Here is a 19,364-nt window from a genome sequence, read left to right as displayed (position 1 = left end):
ACAGCATTTATTTGGTTCACAAGTGTTTAGTTTAGGCAAAGCTGAGTAAGGCCAACTCATTTCTTCTTCATTTGGTGTCAGCTGAGATGACTGGAAGCTGGGGACTAGAATCATCTAAAATCATGTTCATGCAAATGTTTGGCTGTTGAGGCTGGCTTTTGGCAAGGACGTTAGCTGGGTCAGTCTCAGCTGAAATTTCTACATGAAGACACACCAGGTGGCCTGAGCTTCCCCACAGCAGCTAGATTCTAAGGGTTGGTTTCCCTAGAAGAAGAATGTCAATGGAAGCTGTATCACATTCTTTAACCTAGCCTTAAAAATCGCACAGCAGTTCTGCCGAACTCTATTCACTGGAAACCAGTTACTAAGGTCAGCACATTTTAAGGGGAGGAATTATCATGGGAGAAGTGTCAAAGAATTTATAAAACCACCACATCCACTCACCCTGTCTCATCAATCATATCCAGAAGAAAGAAGTTCTTCCCAATTCAGCATCACTGAAACTCTGTCAGGTTTTTCGGCGGTTGTTTTTGGTGCTTAGTATGTTCCCTTGTTTTGTGGGAAGTAACAGGATTATAAGATAGTACTATTCAATTAGGTGGGGGTTTTTTGTCCAAAAGTATATGGTTCATCTCACTAAGTTTTTATACTGAGAGGTGTGGATTCTGAGAATCATTTCTCCTGGGAATGCAATTCAAATTAATGTAAATCATTTGTCATTCAGAAAAAGGCTTGTGGCATTAAAATCAGTATTTATAGATTGAATAATTAGAGTCTTATTTTCAGAGTCTTCTCTTAGGAAGCATTTATTGGTTCAGACCTACATAAGTCAATATGATATTACTAAAACTTCTTAAAAATTAATGGGAGTATTCATTGGGACACCCGAGTGGCTCAGTGGTTTGAGTATCTGTCTTTGGTTCAGGGCATGATCCTAGGGTCTTGGGATCGAGTCCTTCATCGGGCTCCCTGTGGAGTTTGTCCCTCTGCCTATATCTCTGCCTCTCTCTATGTGTCTCATGAATAAATAGTTTTGAAAAATTATGGTGTGTTAGGATGGGGGAAGGGGCAAGAGACTTTCTTTTTTAATATTTTATTTGAATTCAATTTGCCTATATAAGAGACTTTACACTAAGAGGTGACTTACAGTTATTTTATGGAGGAAACATCTGAAGCAGTCATAGAAAAAATAAAAGCATAAAATGAAGTACAAATGTTGTGTGGCAAAGACAATGATAGCAGAGATCTTTTTAAGTAACTCCTAGTGGTTTTAACTTTGTTCTTAATTTTCTAAGTGCTTCAGGGTTCCACATGCTAAGACTCTACTACAATATAGATTATATTTTATTGCAAATGAATTCATTTTAAAATGGAAGCACCTGGCTGACTCAGTCAGTAGAGCATATTACTCTTGATCTTGGCGTTACGAATTCGAGCCTACGGTTCAGTGCAGAGACTTAAAAATAAAATGTTTTTTAAAATGTTGGTTATAGTTTTGAGTTAAACTAATTTCACTCCATTTCCAAACTGTATTGTTCTATTCATGCAGATTGGTGATCTTAGAGCAAGACTGGAAACTGAATCTTCAAGATGTCTACACCTGGATGCAAAAAATCAAGTTCTTCAACAGGAGCTATTATCTATGAAAGCAACAGAGAGGAAATGTGAAAAACTAAAACAGATGATAAAAATGTTGGAACAAAAAGTAGTAAACCTCAGAAGTCATGTAGAAGTCAGTGTGGTAGAACGCAGTCAAGTAGAAAAGTATAAATGGGAGATTAAACAGGAGGTTGACCGGAGAGTAAGACTGATTGTAGAAGAAAAATTAAAAGAAGTGAATCGATTTTTACAGGTAAATTTACTGATCTGTGATATGCTTTCATTTATTTCACTACAAAGTACACTTTGGTTATATGCGTTGTGTATGTTTCCTCTGCTTCCTTTACAGCAATCTGTTTGTTCCTCCAGATTTCTGGAGGCATTCGTTCCTCCCTGCAAAGATTTCAGTTTTCATCATTATTCTCACTTAACTGATCTTTCAGAATGATTCTCAGGAGAGAATCATTTTATTTTTATGACCAGTTTGTATGAAACAGGACTATTTTTTTTTAATAAGATTTTATGTATGTATTCAGGAGATACACAGAGAGAGGGAGAGAGAAGCAGAGACACAGGCAGAGTGAGAAGCAGGCTCCATGCAGGAAGCCTGATGTGGGACCTGATCCCGGGACTCCAGGATCACATTCTGGGATGAAGGCAGTGCTGGTGCCCTGGGCTGCAGGCAGGTGCTAAACCACTGAGCCACCCAGGGATTCCCTGAAACAAGACTATTAAAAGGAAAAGAAAAAAATTGTGATTTAAAACTTTTCCCAAATAAATAAATAAATAAAACTTTTACCATGGAGTGTCTGGGTGGCTCAGTTGGTTAAGCAGCAGACTCTTGATCTCAGCTCAGGTCTTGGTCTCAGGTTTGTGAAATCAAGCCCTGCATTGGGCTCCATGTTCCATTCCTGGGTTATTCTTTTTGAGGATTTCATTTATTTATTTATTTCCTTATTTATTTATTGAGCATGAGCAGGGGGATCCGCACGGGGGGGCGGGGGGAGAGAGAGAGAGAGAAAGAATCTGGGGTAGACTCCATACTGGGTGTGACACAGGGCTTAGCCTCAGGACCCCTGACTGAGAACATGCTCTGAGCAGAAATCAAGAAACGGGTATTCTCAAGTTGTATTATGCACTTTTTAAAATTTTTAATGATTCTCTTGTTCTTTGAAGTATCAGATTGCATGAGTACTAATATAAGAATGATTAAACTTTATCATTCAGATTTAATTCAGGTGACATTGATGATAAATATTTTACACTTCAGGTTTTTTTCCACATTTAAAATTGGTCTCTGAATCATTGATTCCCAACTAAAGGAAAGAAATATACTATAATTACTCAAGTTTTAGGTGTTTTAAAACTGTGCTTTTAATTTGCTTTAGACACAAGCAGCATGCCAAGAAAAGTTAGAACAGTTTAGAGAAAGTCATGATGCTTCAATAAGAAGTCAAATGGCACTCAGAATCGAAGAACTGGAATCTGAATTTCAATCCAAAATAAGAAATTCTCAGGAACTTGAAATTGAATTGGAAAAGTACAGGCAACTCTACCTACAAGAATCAAAAATGCGAATGTCATTGGCAGAAGAACTGAGCAAGTAAGTTAAAACAGAATCAATGAAAATAGATTTAGCTTATTAATTTGCCTCTAAAGCATAATTTTTATGGAGATGGGTTCATGAGATGAGTAGGAAATGAAAGCCAACTGGACAGTATAGTTTTGGAAAATAATGTTTGTAAATAAACTTACCATTTTATGTTCATCCAGGATAGTTTGCCTCTCTCCTCCTTTTTCTTTTTTTCTTTTATATTTGGGTTTTATATGACTTTCTCCCGTTAATATTTTCAGTTACTCGAGCTTGTTGTCTTTACAAACTAATTGTTTAAAACTTTATAATTTAGACAGCGTATTATTTTTTAAAAGTTGATATATTTTATTTAACACAATACATCAAAAAAAATCCTTTCAACTTGTGATCAATATAAAATTATTACTGAGATATTTCAGATTTTTATCATTCGAAGTCTTAGAAATCCAGGATGTATTTTACAATTATGGTGTATTTCAATTAGGACACTAAATTTTCATTGGGAATACATATCTATATTTAAACTTCATAAAATTTATAGTGGAAAAAGCAGATTCACATACCTGCATCTTTCCAACCCTACTTTAAAAGTTTTTTAAAAAGTTTTTTTTATTGGAGTTCAATTTGCCAACATTTAGCATAACACCCAGTGCTCATCCCGCCAAGTGCCCCCCCTCAGTGCCCATCACCCAGTCACCCCAACCCCCCCCCCCCCCGCCCACCTTCCCTTCCACTACCCCTTGTTCGTTTCCCAGAGTTAGGTGTCTCTCATGTTTTGTCACACTCACTGGTATTTTCACTCTTATTTTCTCTCCTTTCCCTTTATTCCCTTTCACTAATTTTTATATTCCCCAAATGAATGAGACCACATAATGTTTTTGTCCTTCTCCGATTGACACATTTCACTCAGCATAATACCCTCCAGTTCCATCCACGTTGAAGCAAATGGTGGGTATTTGTCATTTCTAATGGCTGAGTAATATTCCGTTGTATACATAGACCACATCTTCTTTATCCAGTCATCTTTCGATGGACATCGAGGCTCCTTCCACAGTTTGGCTACTGTGGACATTGCTGCTATACACTTCGAGGTGCAGGTGTCCTGGCGTTCACTGCATGTGTATCTTTGGGATAAATCCCCAGTAGTGCAATTGCTGGGTCGTAGGGCAGATCTATTTTTAAGTCTTTGAGGAACCTCCATGCAGTTTTCCAGAGTGCATGCCACAATTTCTGCTGAAAAACCCACTGATATCCCTGTAGTGGTTCGCTTTTATGTAACTAATTGCTTTTCTTTTTTTTTTTTTTCCTGCTTTTAAGATTCTCCTTTTATCTTTAATTTTTGACTTGTTATTATGTGTCTTGGTGTGAAACTCTTTGGGTTCCTTTTATTTGGGACTGTCAATGCTTCCTGGGCCTGGAGGTCTGTTTTCTTCCCCAGGTTAGGGAAGTTTTTAGGTATTCTTTCTTCAAATAAGTTCTTCACCCTTTTCTCTCTTCTTTTTCTGAGACCTCTCTAATGTGAGTTTTATTACACTTGATGCTGTTCCAGAGGTCCCTTTATCTTAATTTTTCAAATTCTTCTTTTTGCTTTTCAGATTGGATGATTTTTACTACCCTGTCTTGCAGATTGCTGATCTGTTCTTCACATCTTTTAATCTGCTGTCGATTGTGTCTGGTGTATTTTTCATTTCAGTTATTGTATTCTTCAGCCCTAATTGGTTCTTTTATATATTTTCTTTTTGTTGAAGTTCTCACTGAATCTGTCCATTCTTCCAAGTTTGCTGAGCATCTCTGTGACAGTTACTTTGAACTCTTTATCAGGTAGACTCCTCATCTCTGTTTCATTTCGTTATTTTTCTGAGGTTTTGTCTCGTGGCCTTGTTCTTTCATTTGGAACATACTCCTCTGCCTCCTCGTTTTGTCTGACTTTCTCTGCTTGTTTCTAAAACTGTTCTTTCCAGCTTTTCCCTCTTCAAAATATGTTGCTTTGAACAATGAATGTTAGTTATAAAGTCAAGCAAGAAGAAACATTTTTTGAAGTATTGTCTGGTCATTTCTCTCATTGGAGCTGTGGTGGGGTAGGTGGCAGATGTAGGTGGCAGATGACAGTGTTCTTCTTTTTCGGAGTTCAGAGCACAGGAGTCAGGCAGATGGAGATAAAAACTAGTAGCTTTGTTACTAATACATGCTAACGGATTGGAGGATGTGGTTTGGGTGGGTATGTAGCCACAGCGGGCTTCCCAATTCTTTATCCCAAATTAGGCACTTCCCCACGCAGTTGTAAATGGAGGAAACAAATGTTTGATGCCCATCCCACGAAGATGAGAGCAGACCTGAATTCATGTTACCAGGAGCAAGCACATCTTTTCAAAAAAGAGATTTGGAATCTCATAAGCACTGCCTAGTGCCTTCTCCCCAATTCGCTCGTTAGGTAAATCTCCCTTCCTGCTGTGAGGAAGGTAGAGATAAGTCCACACGTGGGTAATGATGGTTTACCTCTAATTTCTGACTGGATTTAAATTAAAGTTAGTCATGTCTTTTGTACATACCAACTCTCATAATGATGAGAGGTTGGACAGAGCATACTAGGTGGTAAAGAGAAATCTGTTTTGTGTTTAATAATCCACAACATAGATAACTCATTTGTTGATTGACTTTGGTAAGCCAAGTTTTATCTGGAGGAAAAGAATAATTCTTTCCAGGAAGAGTTTCCTCCATTTCAAACTCGTTGGTTCAACTAAAGATTTTCTCCTTCAAGTTCCATGTCTTGTGGTTTAAAAAATTTGTGCTTATAAATGCAGCCTATTAACTGTTCCTAATAGGAGTTAAGATCATTTCCATTGCTGTATTTTTATTCATAAAACTTTAAAATTTATAATTTTACATTATAATTTAAAATTTATAATTTAAATTAGACTTCAGACTTTAGACTTTAGACTTTAAAATTTATAATTTAATTAGAAAGCTGTTTTGTGCCTCATGCCTAGACATTATGGAGCCACATGACAAACTTTTAGGTGTTCATTTTCAGTCAGTTATAGTTAAAAATGTAGGTATTTTTCCTGAAGATGATGAAGTAACTGGCATAAAAACCCTTGGCTCAGGAGGACCTAAAGCACATTCCTGGCCTGCAACTCTTTGGTCTTTTGACCTGAGGCAAACTGCAATCTCTCTGAGGCCTTCTTGTCTCTTATGTAAAATTAAGGACTTTGACTGAAGTAGTTCTTTGATAACTTTGGGGAAAAATTTTTTTCAAAGAATAGAACTTAATTTGCTTTTTGTTTTGTTTTGTTTTGGGTTTTTTGTTGGTTTTTGTTTTGTTTTGTTTGCATTAAACTGTATTATACAAAACAGACTCAAGTGGAGCTGTGTAGCTAAAAGAGAGATGCAACTACAGCTGTAGACTTTTGTCCCTCAATCCTACAGTATCCCCAATGGAACCTTAGATTTCTATGATTGGTAGTTTGGAAACAAACTGTTATGAGAAAACCCTTCGAACTACTAAGTCTTCGAATTAAAATTTGCTGATACGTTGTTTTTATGTGTATAATTTTCTTACCTTCCTATGTTTTTGATAAATGGAAAAGTATAAATAAAATTGCAAATATGTTCTCTTTATTAATGGATTTCAAGCTATTTCTACCATCTAACTCAATTCTCACCTGGAAATAAACCAGGGTCACAGAAGCAAATATTTAGGAAAAGAGCTTTTGGGGAAAAGATAATTGCATTAAGGAAATGAAGGCAGGCACTTGAGTGACTGAGCCACCTAGGCACCACTTAGTACCTTATTTAGACCCTATTTTGGGAATTCAATGAGAGGATACCTTTTATAAGAAAAGTGTAAGTAAGAGCATTCTAGATGGGAATATTTGTAATACACATTTGATCCTTGACCAACATGGAATTGAAGCTGCAGGTCTAGTTAGCCTACACATGGACTTTCTTGGCTGTTGGGTTGTACTGTATTTTCTCTTATGTTTTTCTCAATAACCTTTTTTTCCTCTAGCTTACTTTATTTTAAGAACATATTATATAATACATGTAATGTCCATGGACTGTGTCATTGGTAAGGCTTCCCATCACCAGTAGGCTATCAGTAATTAAATTTTGGGAGAATCAGAAATTATACAGAGTTTTGACTGCACAGGGGTAAGCGCACCTAACCACTGTATTGCTCAAAGGTCAACGGTAGTTTGAAATATTCCCAAATATTTCATAATTAAGTAGATAATGATAACTAGGTAAGTCAGGTGTTTGAAAAATTAGTCCTAATTCATAGAAAGGAAACAAAGTTACAGTTAAAATTTCTTTTCCTTGTTTCTAATTCTAGAAACTTATCATTGAGAAACTAAGTTGGAAAACTGGTGCTAGCTTCTATTTTTTCCTTTCCTCAAACAGATTTTCTGAAATCTCTGTATTCACATGAAAAGAAGTATATCAGTCAGCATATAGATAACAAAATAGTTTTACTCAGTATTGCCAGCAGAGTTTCCACATGACTTTATGTAGTCCCACTTTCTTTGTTTTATGTATTTAAGAGTCTGTGCTGACAAACAAAGCATACAACATATAACTTAAGATTCTGTTATTCTAAAAGTGCAAAAGTGGGAAGCTCATTCTGAGGAATAATTTATTAAGCAGCTGATTAAACTCTCATAAAGGGCACTTTTTCTGAAAATCACAAAGTATTACTTTAAGTGTAAAATGACTCTTCTTTACACTTTTTGGAGCAAGATCAAACAGGATCCTTCAGAAGTTCTGTATATTCTTTTATTTGACGTTCCTAGTTCCACTGGTTTCTTGACTATTTTTTATTTAAATATAGTTAATTAGCTTATAATGTTATTCTTAGTTTCAGAGGTAGAGATTCATCAGTCTTATATAATACCCAGTGCTCATTCCATCAGGTGCCTTCCTTAATGCCCATCACCCACTTACCCTACCCACCCTTCACCTACAGCAAACCACGAATTGTTTCCCATGATTAAGAGTATCTTATGATTTCTTTCCCTCTCTGATTTCATCCTGTTTTATTCTTCCTTTCCTTCTCCTATGCTACTCTGTTTTCTTAAATTCCACATATGAGTGAAATCATAGGATAATTGTCATTTTCCGATGGACTCACTCTGCTAACCATCAACCCCTCTGGTTGCATCACAGCATTGCAAATGGCAAGATTTCCTTCTCCTTTTTTAAGATTTTACTTATTTATTTACAAGACACACACAAAGACAGAGGCAAGAGGGAGGAGGAAAGGCTCAATGCAGAGAGCCCAATGTGGGACTCGATCCTAGGATTCCGGGATCACGCCCTGAGCCAAAGGCCAACTCTCAGCCACTGAGCCACCCAGGGGTCCCAAGATTTCACTATTTATTGGCTGAGTAATATTCTGTACTCTCTCTCCGTCCCTCTCCCTCTCTCAGTCTAATAAACAAATATGATTATTTATATCTACATCACGTCTTCTTATGAATACCTCTTTCAAAGAACATCCATACTTTTCAGTTTGGCTATTGAGGATATTAATGGCATAAACATATGGGTGCGGGTGCTCTTTTGGATGCCGACCAAAATGATCTTTGGGATCCATACCTTCTAGCGCAATTGCTGGGTTTTACATAGGTAACTCCTTTTTCAACTCTTTGAGGAACCTCTGGTACTGATTTCCAGAGTCGCTGCACCAGGTTACATTCCCACCAGCATCTAAAGAGGATCCCCTTTCTCTGCATTCCCGCCAACATCTGTCATTTCCAGACTTACTAATTTTAGCCATTATGAAAGGTGTGACGGGGAAAAACTCAATGTGATTTTGATTTCTATTTCTTTGGTGCCAATTGATGTAGAGCATGTTTTCCTGTGTCTGTTGGTCATCTGTATGTCTTCTTTGGAGACATGTCCTTTCATTTCTTCTGCCCACTTCTTCATTGGATTATCTTTCTTTGGGTGTTGACTTTGATTAGCTCTTTATAGACTTTGCATACCAGCCATTTATCTGATAAGGCATTTGCAAATACCTTCTCCCATCCTGTCAGTTGTCTTTTGGTTTTGTCAACTGTTTCCTTGCTGTGCAAAAGCGTTTTATCTTGATGAAGTCCCAGTAGGTCATTTTGGCATCTGGTGACATGTCTAGCAAGAAGTTGCTGCAGCCGAGGTCACAGAGGTTGCTGGCTGTGTTCTCCTCTAGGATTTTGATGGATTCCTGTCTCACCTTTGGGTGTTTCATCCATTTTGAGTCTATTTTTGTGTACGGTGTAAGAAAATGGTCCAGTTTTATTCTTCTACATATGGTGGTCTGAGTTTCCCATGCCATTTGTGGAAGAGACTGTATTCTCTCCATTAGATATTCTTTTGAGTATTGTTGAAGATGAGTGGACCATAGAGTTGAGGGTCCAGGTCCACTTCTGGGTTTTGTCTTCTAGTCTACTGATTGACATGCCTGCTCTTGTGCCAGGACCATACTGTCCTGTTGATCACAGCATTGCAATAGAGCTTGAAGACCGGCTTGTAATGCCACCAGCTTTGGCTACCTTTTTCAGCATAGCTTTGGCTCTTCGGGGTCTTCTAAGGTTCCAAACAAATTTTAGTATTATTTACTCCAGCTGTGTGAAAAGAAGTTGGGGGCAGCCCAGGTGGCTCAGCGGTATAGCGCTTCCTTCAGCCCAGGGCGTGATCCTGGAGACCCAGAATCGAGTGCCACGTTGGGCTCCCTGCATGGAGCCTGCTTCTCCCTCTACATGTGTCTCCGCCTCTGTGTGTGTGTGTGTTTCTAATGAATAAATAAATTAAAACTCTTTAAGAAAAAGAAGAAGAAGAAGAAGAAGAAAAGAAGTTGGTTGCATTGAATGTAGAGATTGCTCGAGCTAGCATAGACATCTTAACAATATTTGTTCTTCCAATTCACGAACATGGAATGATTTCAGTTCTTTATGTCTTTCTCAATTTCTTTCCAGAATGTCCTATCGTCTGCAGAGTGCAGATCCTTGTCTCTTTGCGTAGGTTTATTCCGAGGTATCTTACGGTGTTTAGTGCAACGGTACATGGAAGGACTCCTCAGTTTCTCTTTCTTCCGTCTCATTGTTAGTGTATAGAAATGCCACTGATTTCTGTGCATGCATTTCATATCCTGCTGCTTTGCGCAATTCCTCTATGAGTCCTAGCAATGTTGGGGTGGAGTCTTTGGGGTTTTCCACATACGATATCATGTCCTCTGCAAAAAGTGAGGGTTTGACTTCTTTCTTGATTCAGATGCCTTTTTATTTCTTTTTGTTGTCTAATTGCTGAGGCTATGTCGAACAACACGGGTGAGAGTGGACCTCCCTGTCGTGTTCCTGACCTTAGCGGCAAAGCTCTCAGTTCTTCCCCATTAAGAATGAGACTGGGCGTGGGCTGTTCGTAGATGGCTTTTATGATTTTGAGATATGTTCCCTTCCTCCCTGCACTGCGAAGAGTATTGATCAAGAAAGGATGCTGCTCTTTGTCAAGTGCTTTTTCTGCCATCTGCTAAGAGGATCCTGTGGTTCTTGTCCTTTCTTTCATTACTGTAGTGTATCACGTTGATTCATCTGCAGATGTTGAATGACCCTCACAGCCCAGGCATAAATCCCACTTGGACATGGTGAATAATCCTTTCATGTGTTGTTGAATCCTCCCAGCTAGGGTCTTGGTGAGAATTTTGGCATCCATGTTCATCAGGGATATTGGACCTTAATTCTCCTTTTGGGTGGGGTCTTGGTCTGGTTTGGGGATCAGGGTAATGCTGGCCTCACAGAGAGAGTTGGAAAGTTTCCCTTCCATTTCTATTGTTTATAAACTGCTTCAGAAGAATAGGTGAATTCTTCCTGGAATGTGTGGTAGAGTTCTCCTGGGAAGCCACCCGGTCCTGGACTCTTGTTTGTTGGCAGATTTTTGGTGACTGCTTCCATTTCCTTGCTGGTTATGGGTCTGTTCAAGTTTTCTGTGTCTTCCTGTTTCAGTTTTGATAGGAAGGGATCCATTTCTTCCAGATTGCCTAGTTTGTTGGCATGTAGTTGCTCAGAATGTGTTCTTATATTTGTTTCTATTTCTCTGGTGCTGGTCGTGATCTGTCTTCTTTCATTCACCATCTTATTTCTTTGGGTCCGTTCTCTTTTTGAAAAGTCTGGCCAGCGGTTTATCGATCTCATTAATTCTGTCAAAGAACCAGCTTCTGATTTCATTGATAGATCTGTTCTACTGTTCCTTTGGTTTCTATTTCATTGATTTCTGCTCTGATCTTTATGAAGATCTTCTCCTGCTGGTTTTAGGCTTTAATCTTCTGTTCTTTTCCAGCTCCTTTAGGTGTAAGGTTAGGTTGTGTACTTTAGGACCTTTCTCGTTTCTTGAGAAAGGCTTGTATTGCTATATACTTCCCTCTTCCCATATATACTTCGATGACCTTTGCTGCATCCCAGATGTTTTGAGCAGTTGTGTTTCCGTTTTCGTTTGTTTCTATGAGGTTTTTAAAATTGTGCTTTAATTCCCTGGTTTGATTCTTTAACCTCCGTGTATTTGAATTCTTTCCAAATTTCCTCTTGTGATCAAGTTCCAGTTTCAAAGCATTGTGGTCTGAAAGTATGCAGGGAAGGATCCCAATCTTTTGGTATCAGTTGAGACCTCACTTAGGACCCAGTACAAGATCTAGTGTGGAACATGTTCCATGTGCACCCGAGAAGAATGTGTATTCTGTTGCCGTGGGATGGAATGCTCTGAAGATATCTGTGAAGTCCATTTTGTGCAGTGTGTCATTCAAAGCCCTTGTGCCCTCGTGGATCTTCTGCTTGGATGATCTGGCCGTTACAGTGAGTGGTGTGTTAAAGTGCCTACTATTATTGTATGACTATCAATGTGTTCCTTTAATTTTGCTATTAATTGGTTTATAAGGTGGCCTGGGTGGCTCAGTCGGTTAAGCCCTTGCCTTCGGTCAGGTCATGATCTCAGGGTCCTGGGATCAAGCCCTGATCAGGCTCCCTGTTCAGTGGGGAGTCTGCTGCTCCCTCTCCTGCTGCCCCTGCTTCTGTTCTCTCTGTCAAATAACTAAATGAATCTTAACAGAAAATTGGTTTATGTAGTTGGCTGCTCCCACTTAAGAGGCATTAAATCTTATAATTGTTCAATTTTCTCTTTGGATAGACCCTTTAATTATGGCACAGTGTGTTTCTTCATCTCTTAATGCAGTCTTTGGTTTAAAATCCAACTTGTCCGATATCAAGATTGCCACTCCAGTTTTTTTTAATGTCCTTTAATATGATAAATGTTTTTCCACCCCCTCACCTTCAATCTGGAGTTGTCTTTGTGTCTAAAATGAGTCTCTTGCAGATAGCATATCGATGGATCTTGCTTTTTTTTTTTTTTTGGTAATCCACTGTGATACCCTGTGTGTTTTGACTGGGGCATTTGGCTTATTTACATTCAGAGTAACGATGGAAAGATATGAATGTAGTGCCAGTGTATTACGTGTAAAGTCCGTGTTTGGGTGTACTGTGTCTGTTCCTTTCTGGTCTGTGTTACTTTTGGGCTCTCTGTTTGCTTAAAGGTTCCCCTTTACCACTTCCTGCAGGGCTGGTTTAGTGATCACAAATTCTTTTAGTTTCTGTTTGTCCTGGAAGCTTTTTATCTCCCCTTCTATTTTGAATGAGAGCCTTGCTGGATAAAATTCTTGGCTGTAGATTCTTCTCATTGAGCACCCTGAGTATATCAGGCCAGCTCTCTCTGGCCTGCTAGGTCTCTTTGGATAGATCTGCTGCCAGCCGAGTATTTCTCTCCTTCTTGGTTCAGGGCCTCTTGTTCCAAGCTGCTTTCAGGATTTTCTCTTTGTGTCTGAAATTTGCAAGCTTTGCTATTATATGTTGAGATATGTTGACCTGTTTTTTTGATTTTGAGGAAGGTTCTCTGTGCCTCCTGGCACTTGAGTGCCTGTATCATTCCCCAGATGAGGGAAGATCTCTGCTATAATTTGCTCAAATATGCCTTCTGCCCCCTCCTTCCCCTCTTCCTCTGGGATCCCCATTATTCTAACATTGTTTTGCTGTGTGGACCAACTCATCTCTCAAATCCTCCTGTCATAGTCCAGTGGTTGTTTCTCTCGCTTTTCCTCAGCTTCTTTATTCTCCATCGTTTTGTCTTCTATATCACTACTTCTGTTATGCCCCATTTATCCTAGCACTTAGAACCTTCATTTTTTATTGCATCTCACTAAGATTAGCCTTTTTTTAGCTCAACTTGATTAGGTATCAGTTGTTTTGTTTCTCCAGAAAGGCATTCTTTAGTGTCCTCTGTGTGTTTTTTAAGCCCCGCTATCATCTTGATGGTCATTGTTCTGAACTCTCGCTCCAGCCTCCTACTTATATCCATGCTGATTAGGTTCTGGGCAGTCAGCACTACCTCTCGTTCTCTTTGTGGCGGTGAGTTTTTCCATCTTGTCATTCTGTCCAGAGAAGAAGAGATGAGTGAGAGAACAGAATAGAAAAATATCGAGAATGACCCCAGAGAAATAAATGCTAAACAAATCAGAAGCGACCCGAAACCAAAAAGGATTTAAAAGGTGAAAATAGAACTAGAGAGCTGAGCAGAGCAGTACACTGGATCCTATGTGTATTTTGGTCTGTTTGATAGGAAATTGCATCCCCAAATGGTTAAGAGGCAACCTTGTATATACACAAAAATAAAATTAAATACACTGAAAGGCTAGAACGTAAGTGTAAAAATGGAAATTAAAAGTCAAAATATAAAAAGGATATTATCAGGCAGTTGAACAGAACCGAGCAATATACCATATCCTATGTATATTTTGGTCTCTTTGTTATAAGAAATTACATCCCAAAATTGTAAAAAATGAAATGCTTCATTACATGCAAAAATAAAATTAAATGCAATGAAAGGATAGAATTTAACTGTAAATATGAAGATAGATTTTAAAAATAATATAATCAGACAGATGAAGTGAATAGAGCAGTATAGTAGATACTGGTTGTATTTTAGTCTATTTCTTAGAAGGAACTACTTCCCGAAATGGTACAGAGAGAAAAACTTCCGTATATACAATTATACTACTAAATGCAGTAAAAGGATTGAATGTAAGTGTAAAAAGGTAAATTGTAAAAGAGTTGATAAGCGATGAAATTGGTTGAAAAGGAAAAAGAAAATTAAACTCGAAAGACAAAGGAGTCATGAGAAATAGCCATGAATTCTATATACTGTTTGCCCCTAGCACTGGAGTTCTGCAGCTCTCTATGATGAGTCAAGTTGGTCTCAGCTGGATGTTGTTGCTGACCTCCTGGGGGAGAGGCCTGTTGGGATGATTCTTAGGTGTCTTTGCTTAGGGTGGGATTACACCATCCTTGCCAGGGGGCCAGGCCAGGTAAGCAGCTTCAGATTGCTCTCTGTGGCTTTTGTTCCCTGACGGCTTTCTGGGCAGCTTTAGAGGATGAGAATGAAAATGATGGCCTCCTAATCTCCAGCCCTGGAATTGAAAGATCTCACTCCCAACTGCGTGTCTCCCTGGTTTCTGTCTGCACTCTGTATTCACCCAGCCTGTGACCAAGCATTTTTATCTCAAGCACACGACCCCCTTTCGGTTTTCCAAACTTTGCAGACCCCTGTAGCCCCCATTCGCGTTGCGCCTCCAGGGGGAAGGAGGAGGTCTTGCCCAGTTTTGCCACTTGCTGGACCCCTGCTTGGAGAGTGGTCATCTGAGTGATCCTCGGTTTGGGGTTTATGGCAACACAGAGCTGAATGCTCACTCCTGGGCTCACTGATTGCAACTGGCTTCCATGCTCAAATGCCTTGGCAACTGCCATACTCAGGCGCCCCCAATCTTTTTATGACCCCCAGGGATCCTGAGACCACACTGTCCATCCCACCTAGTATGCTGCCCCCCCCCCCCCCCCCCCCCCCCGTTGCCACCTGAGCACCTTTCAGACAGGGATGTCCTCACTGGAACAGACTTCTTAAAAGTTCTGGTTGTGCACTCTGCTGCTATATCACTTTCCAGGACTTGCCTTCTGGCTTCCAGAGGCTCCCTGCCCCCATGGTTTATCTTCAGATATATGCCTGGGATTCATTTCCCCACACCTCCTACCTTGCAGAAAGTGGTCACTGTTCTATTTGTAGAATTGCAACAATTCTTTTCTTGGCTCACTGTCTGAGTTCACAGGTGTTCAAATGATTTGATAGCTATGTAGCTGAATTCCAGACACCAGACAAAACTAGGGTCTCCTACTCCTCCACCATCGTCCTCTTCTTCCAGAAGTTCTGTATATTCAATCGATCAATATTAATTGTACTTTTTATTAGACTCCTCTGAACAGCAATATAGGTTTCTTCTCAGTTATCCAGTTTAAACTAAGTAGGGATTTATCTATGTGATTATCTTTCTATTTAAGCAATCCGTAACTTTTACTCTCTAAAAGTATCATTTTCAGACCACGTTTCATAAGCAAAATAAAATTCTTACAATAATGTCTCTTGTTTAACTTGAACATTGTAAGTAACGTTTGATTTATTTCAGATGCAGGAGTTGGAAGAAAATATAACTAGAGAACTAAAAGAAGGTATGTTGCCAAATGTATGAATTTAGATGGTCATTAATTTCCAAAATAAACCACAAATAGTAACTGGCATCCCTTCCCCTTGTTAAAATTTTGTCTAGATATATCTAATAAAAATGTAAAACATAAACATAATGAATAACAGACTTATTCCTCATTTGGTCATCGTGTTTCATACCTTTTTTAAAAATCTGCTGTCTGTGCGCCTGTTACCACTTTTCACTTGTGCCATCGCTATTCAACTGTCAATCTGAAAATGTGGGCGTTCTCAAATTCTTGTTTCTGCTAGTGGTGGAAGACCAAAAAGACCAGACTTGTCTTAGTAATACTTAATTAAGCAATTATATAGTTCATATAGCTGTCCCTTGACAGGTGACATTTCAATCTCCAGCCACTGGTTTGCCATTGGGTAAAATTCCAATCCTTAGCGTGGAATACAAACACCCAAATCAGTTTGGTTCTTGCCACGTTGTTGAGCCTTCTCTGTCGCTATTACCCTACTCAGCTGCTTTGCAGAGAGTAATCTTTCAGGTATCAGCCTACCTATTCCCTCCACTGAAAAGCAGACAATATTGATAGAAAACCAGGATGTCCCTTCTGTGTGTTCTTAGAGTGTCTTGTTTTAAACCTGTCGTGGTATATTTGACTCTAGAAATTGCCTGTTTGATTTTTCAGTTGATAGTATATGATTGTTCAGGGGTGGACTGTGCCATCAGCTTGCAATCTCATCTTGTAATGAGAAAACCAGAAGCTCTAGTATTTATCCACAGTAGTAATTAATTCAATGGGCAATCGTGAGCAAACTTGATTTAATAGTAATCTTGTATTTTATATTGTAGTTACATGTAGATATTTTTCATTCTTAACACTCAGAAGATTCCAACATTTTTTACTAACTTCTAGTTAACTATAGAGTATTTCAGATAAAGACTATTATTATTCTTTCTCTTTTTCAGCTGCTCGTGAATTAGAAGCAGGATTCTGTAGATCCTCTCCTTTAGGACCTACTGATGAATCAAATGTAAATCAAGATCTAGTACTGCAAGCATGACGAGAATATGTAGAGATTTTGAATAAAAAGTATATGATCTGAAAGATACATAGTAAAAGTTTATCACTTACAAAGTGATACTTTTTAACTTTTAAAAAGTTCCTTTTAAAACGTTAAAATTAATTAAAATTAATTTAAAGTTAAAACAATTAAAATTAAAGCATTTTGTTTCCCAGTAATGTCTGTTGTACAAAAAATCTTTATTAAAGAAAATTTTGCTATATCGTGTGTAATGAAAGTTTATATACTATTTTAAGCTACGTTTCTTGGCATCTGATGAACTTTTAAGCTGTGGAAACTAGCATGCTTCAGTCTGCCCAAGTACCAGCCTTTTAAACAGCACCCAAACAACCAAGTTGTCAACATTTCAGTGGTGTTAACTGATAGCTTTTTTTGTATTTTAGTTTTTATTACTGGACCTATGGATTTAGACAGACATCATTTTGATATACTGCTGCTAAAAAAAATCTTTATTAAAGAAAATTTTGCTATATCGTGTGTAATGAAAGTTTATATACTATTTTAAGCTACGTTTCTTGGCGTCTGATGAACTTTTAAGCTGTGGAAACTAGCATGCTTCAGTCTGCCCAAGTACCAGCCTTTTATTTTTATTTTTTTTATTTTTTTTTTATTTTTTATTTATTTATGATAGTCACACACACACACACACACACACACACAGAGGCAGAGACACAAGCAGAGGGAGAAGCAGGCTCCATGCACCGGGAGCCCGACGTGGGATTCGATCCCGGGTCTCCAGGATCGCGCCCTGGGCCAAAGGCAGGCGCCAAACTGCTGCGCCACCCAGGAATCCCCCAAGTACCAGCCTTTTAAACAGCACCCAAACAACCAAGTTGTCAATATTTCAGTGGTGTTAACTGATAGCTTTTTTTGTATTTTAGTTTTTATTACTGGACCTATGGATTTAGACAGACATCATTTTGATATACTGCTGCTAAGGCTATCTACCAGTGGTACATGTAATACAATTTTTATAGTGCCATAAAAACCCGTGTATAATTTTAATTTTAAATACTTATTCATAGCTCTTTCCTCATGGTGAAATAAGATTTGCCTAAGGCTTTTTACCTTTTCTGTTTATTTTTTATTTACTTTTTGAGAACAGTCTTAAAATTAGAGAAAAGTAAAAATAAAGAAAAAGAACTTTCCCCCCAGGACTTTGGAAGTAAATTGTCAAATTATGCCCAATTCCTGTAGCATTTTCATCCTGCAAGTCAGTACATTCCACATAGCTACCGTACAACCCTGCCAATCAGAAAATCAACACTAATGCAATTGACCCTTGAATACTGTGGAGCATAGGGGCACTGATACTCTGTAGTGAAAATCTGTGAACCATTGACTCCCCCAGGCACTTAACTACTAATAATCTGATGTTGACCAGAATGTTTATTGTACCAAAACAGTCAATTAACCTATGTTTTGTGTGTTATATGTAATCCATACTATATTCTCCCTACAAAGTAAGCTAGAGAAAAGAAAATTAAGAAAAATCAGAAGGAAGAGAAAATACATTTACAGTACTATATTTTTTAAAATCGGCATATAAGTACACCCAAACTATGTTAAGTATACATTTTTTTTATTTAAATTCAATTTGCCAACATTTACAAGGGTCATCGGTTTCAGATAAAGTTTCCAGTAATTCATCAGTTGTGTATAGCACCCAGTGTTCATCATGTCACATGCCCTCCTTCATGACCATCACTGAGTTAGCCCATCCCCCATTCACTTCCCTTTCAGCAACCTTTAGTATGTTTTCCAGAGTTGAGTCTCTCATGGTTTGTCTTCCTCTCTGATTTTTCCCCATTGTTTCCCCTCCTTGCAATATTTCTTATATTCCAACTATGAGGGCGACCATATGATCATGGTCTTTCTCCAATTGACTTGTTTCACTCAGCCTGATACCCTCTAGTTCCATCCACATTGATGTAAGTGGTAGGTATTCTTCCCTTCTGATGTCTGAGTAATATTCCATTTTGTAAGTATACCACATCTTTTTCTTAAAAGAATTCTTCATCTATTTACTCATGAGACAGAGAGAGAGAGAGAGGCAGAGACACAGGCAGGGGGAGAAGCAGACTCCATGCAGGGAGCTGGACATGGGAATCTTCCCGGATCCCAGGATCATGCCCTGAGCCAAAGGCAGATACTCAACTGCTGAGCCACCCAGGCGTCCCATACCACATCTTTATCCATCCCTCTGTTGAAGGACATCTTGGCTCCTTCACAGTTTGGGTATTGTGGATATTGCTTCTATAAACATTGGGGTGCAGGTGCCCCTTCATTTCACTACATTTGTATCTATGGGGTAAATACCCAGTTGTGCAATTGCTACATCAACTATCTCCTCTATCATCTAAACCTCATATTCTGGGCAACTCTGGTGGTGCAGCAGTTTAGTGCCACCTGCAGTCCAAGGTGTGATCCTGGAGACCGGGGATCGAGTCCCACATCAGGCTCCTTGCATGGAGCCTGCTTCTCCCTCTGCCTATGTCTCTGCATCTGTGTGTGTGTGTGTGTGTGTGTGTGT

General features: G+C 38.7%; 1 protein-coding gene across 1 annotated transcript in view; it reads left to right on the top strand.

Annotated features, from left to right (window-relative positions):
• The window catches only part of LOC140594009 (uncharacterized), a 157,653-nt gene extending 140,354 nt beyond the window's left edge, over positions 1-17,299 (top strand). Inside the window, exons 36-39 of the mRNA XM_072722110.1 lie at positions 1,550-1,852; positions 2,988-3,202; positions 15,720-15,762; positions 16,716-17,299. Of these exons, the coding sequence (XP_072578211.1) occupies positions 1,550-1,852; positions 2,988-3,202; positions 15,720-15,744 (543 nt within the window). The 3' untranslated portion in view covers positions 15,745-15,762; positions 16,716-17,299. The remainder of the gene's footprint in view (positions 1-1,549; positions 1,853-2,987; positions 3,203-15,719; positions 15,763-16,715) is intronic.
• Positions 17,300-19,364: the final 2,065 nt, after the last annotated feature.

Source organism: Vulpes vulpes, chromosome 9 (assembly GCF_048418805.1).
Source record: "Vulpes vulpes isolate BD-2025 chromosome 9, VulVul3, whole genome shotgun sequence".
Lineage (NCBI taxonomy): Eukaryota > Metazoa > Chordata > Mammalia > Carnivora > Canidae > Vulpes > Vulpes vulpes.
The sequence above is the reverse complement of the archived record's forward strand: the minus strand, read 5'-3'. Positions and strand labels throughout refer to the sequence as shown.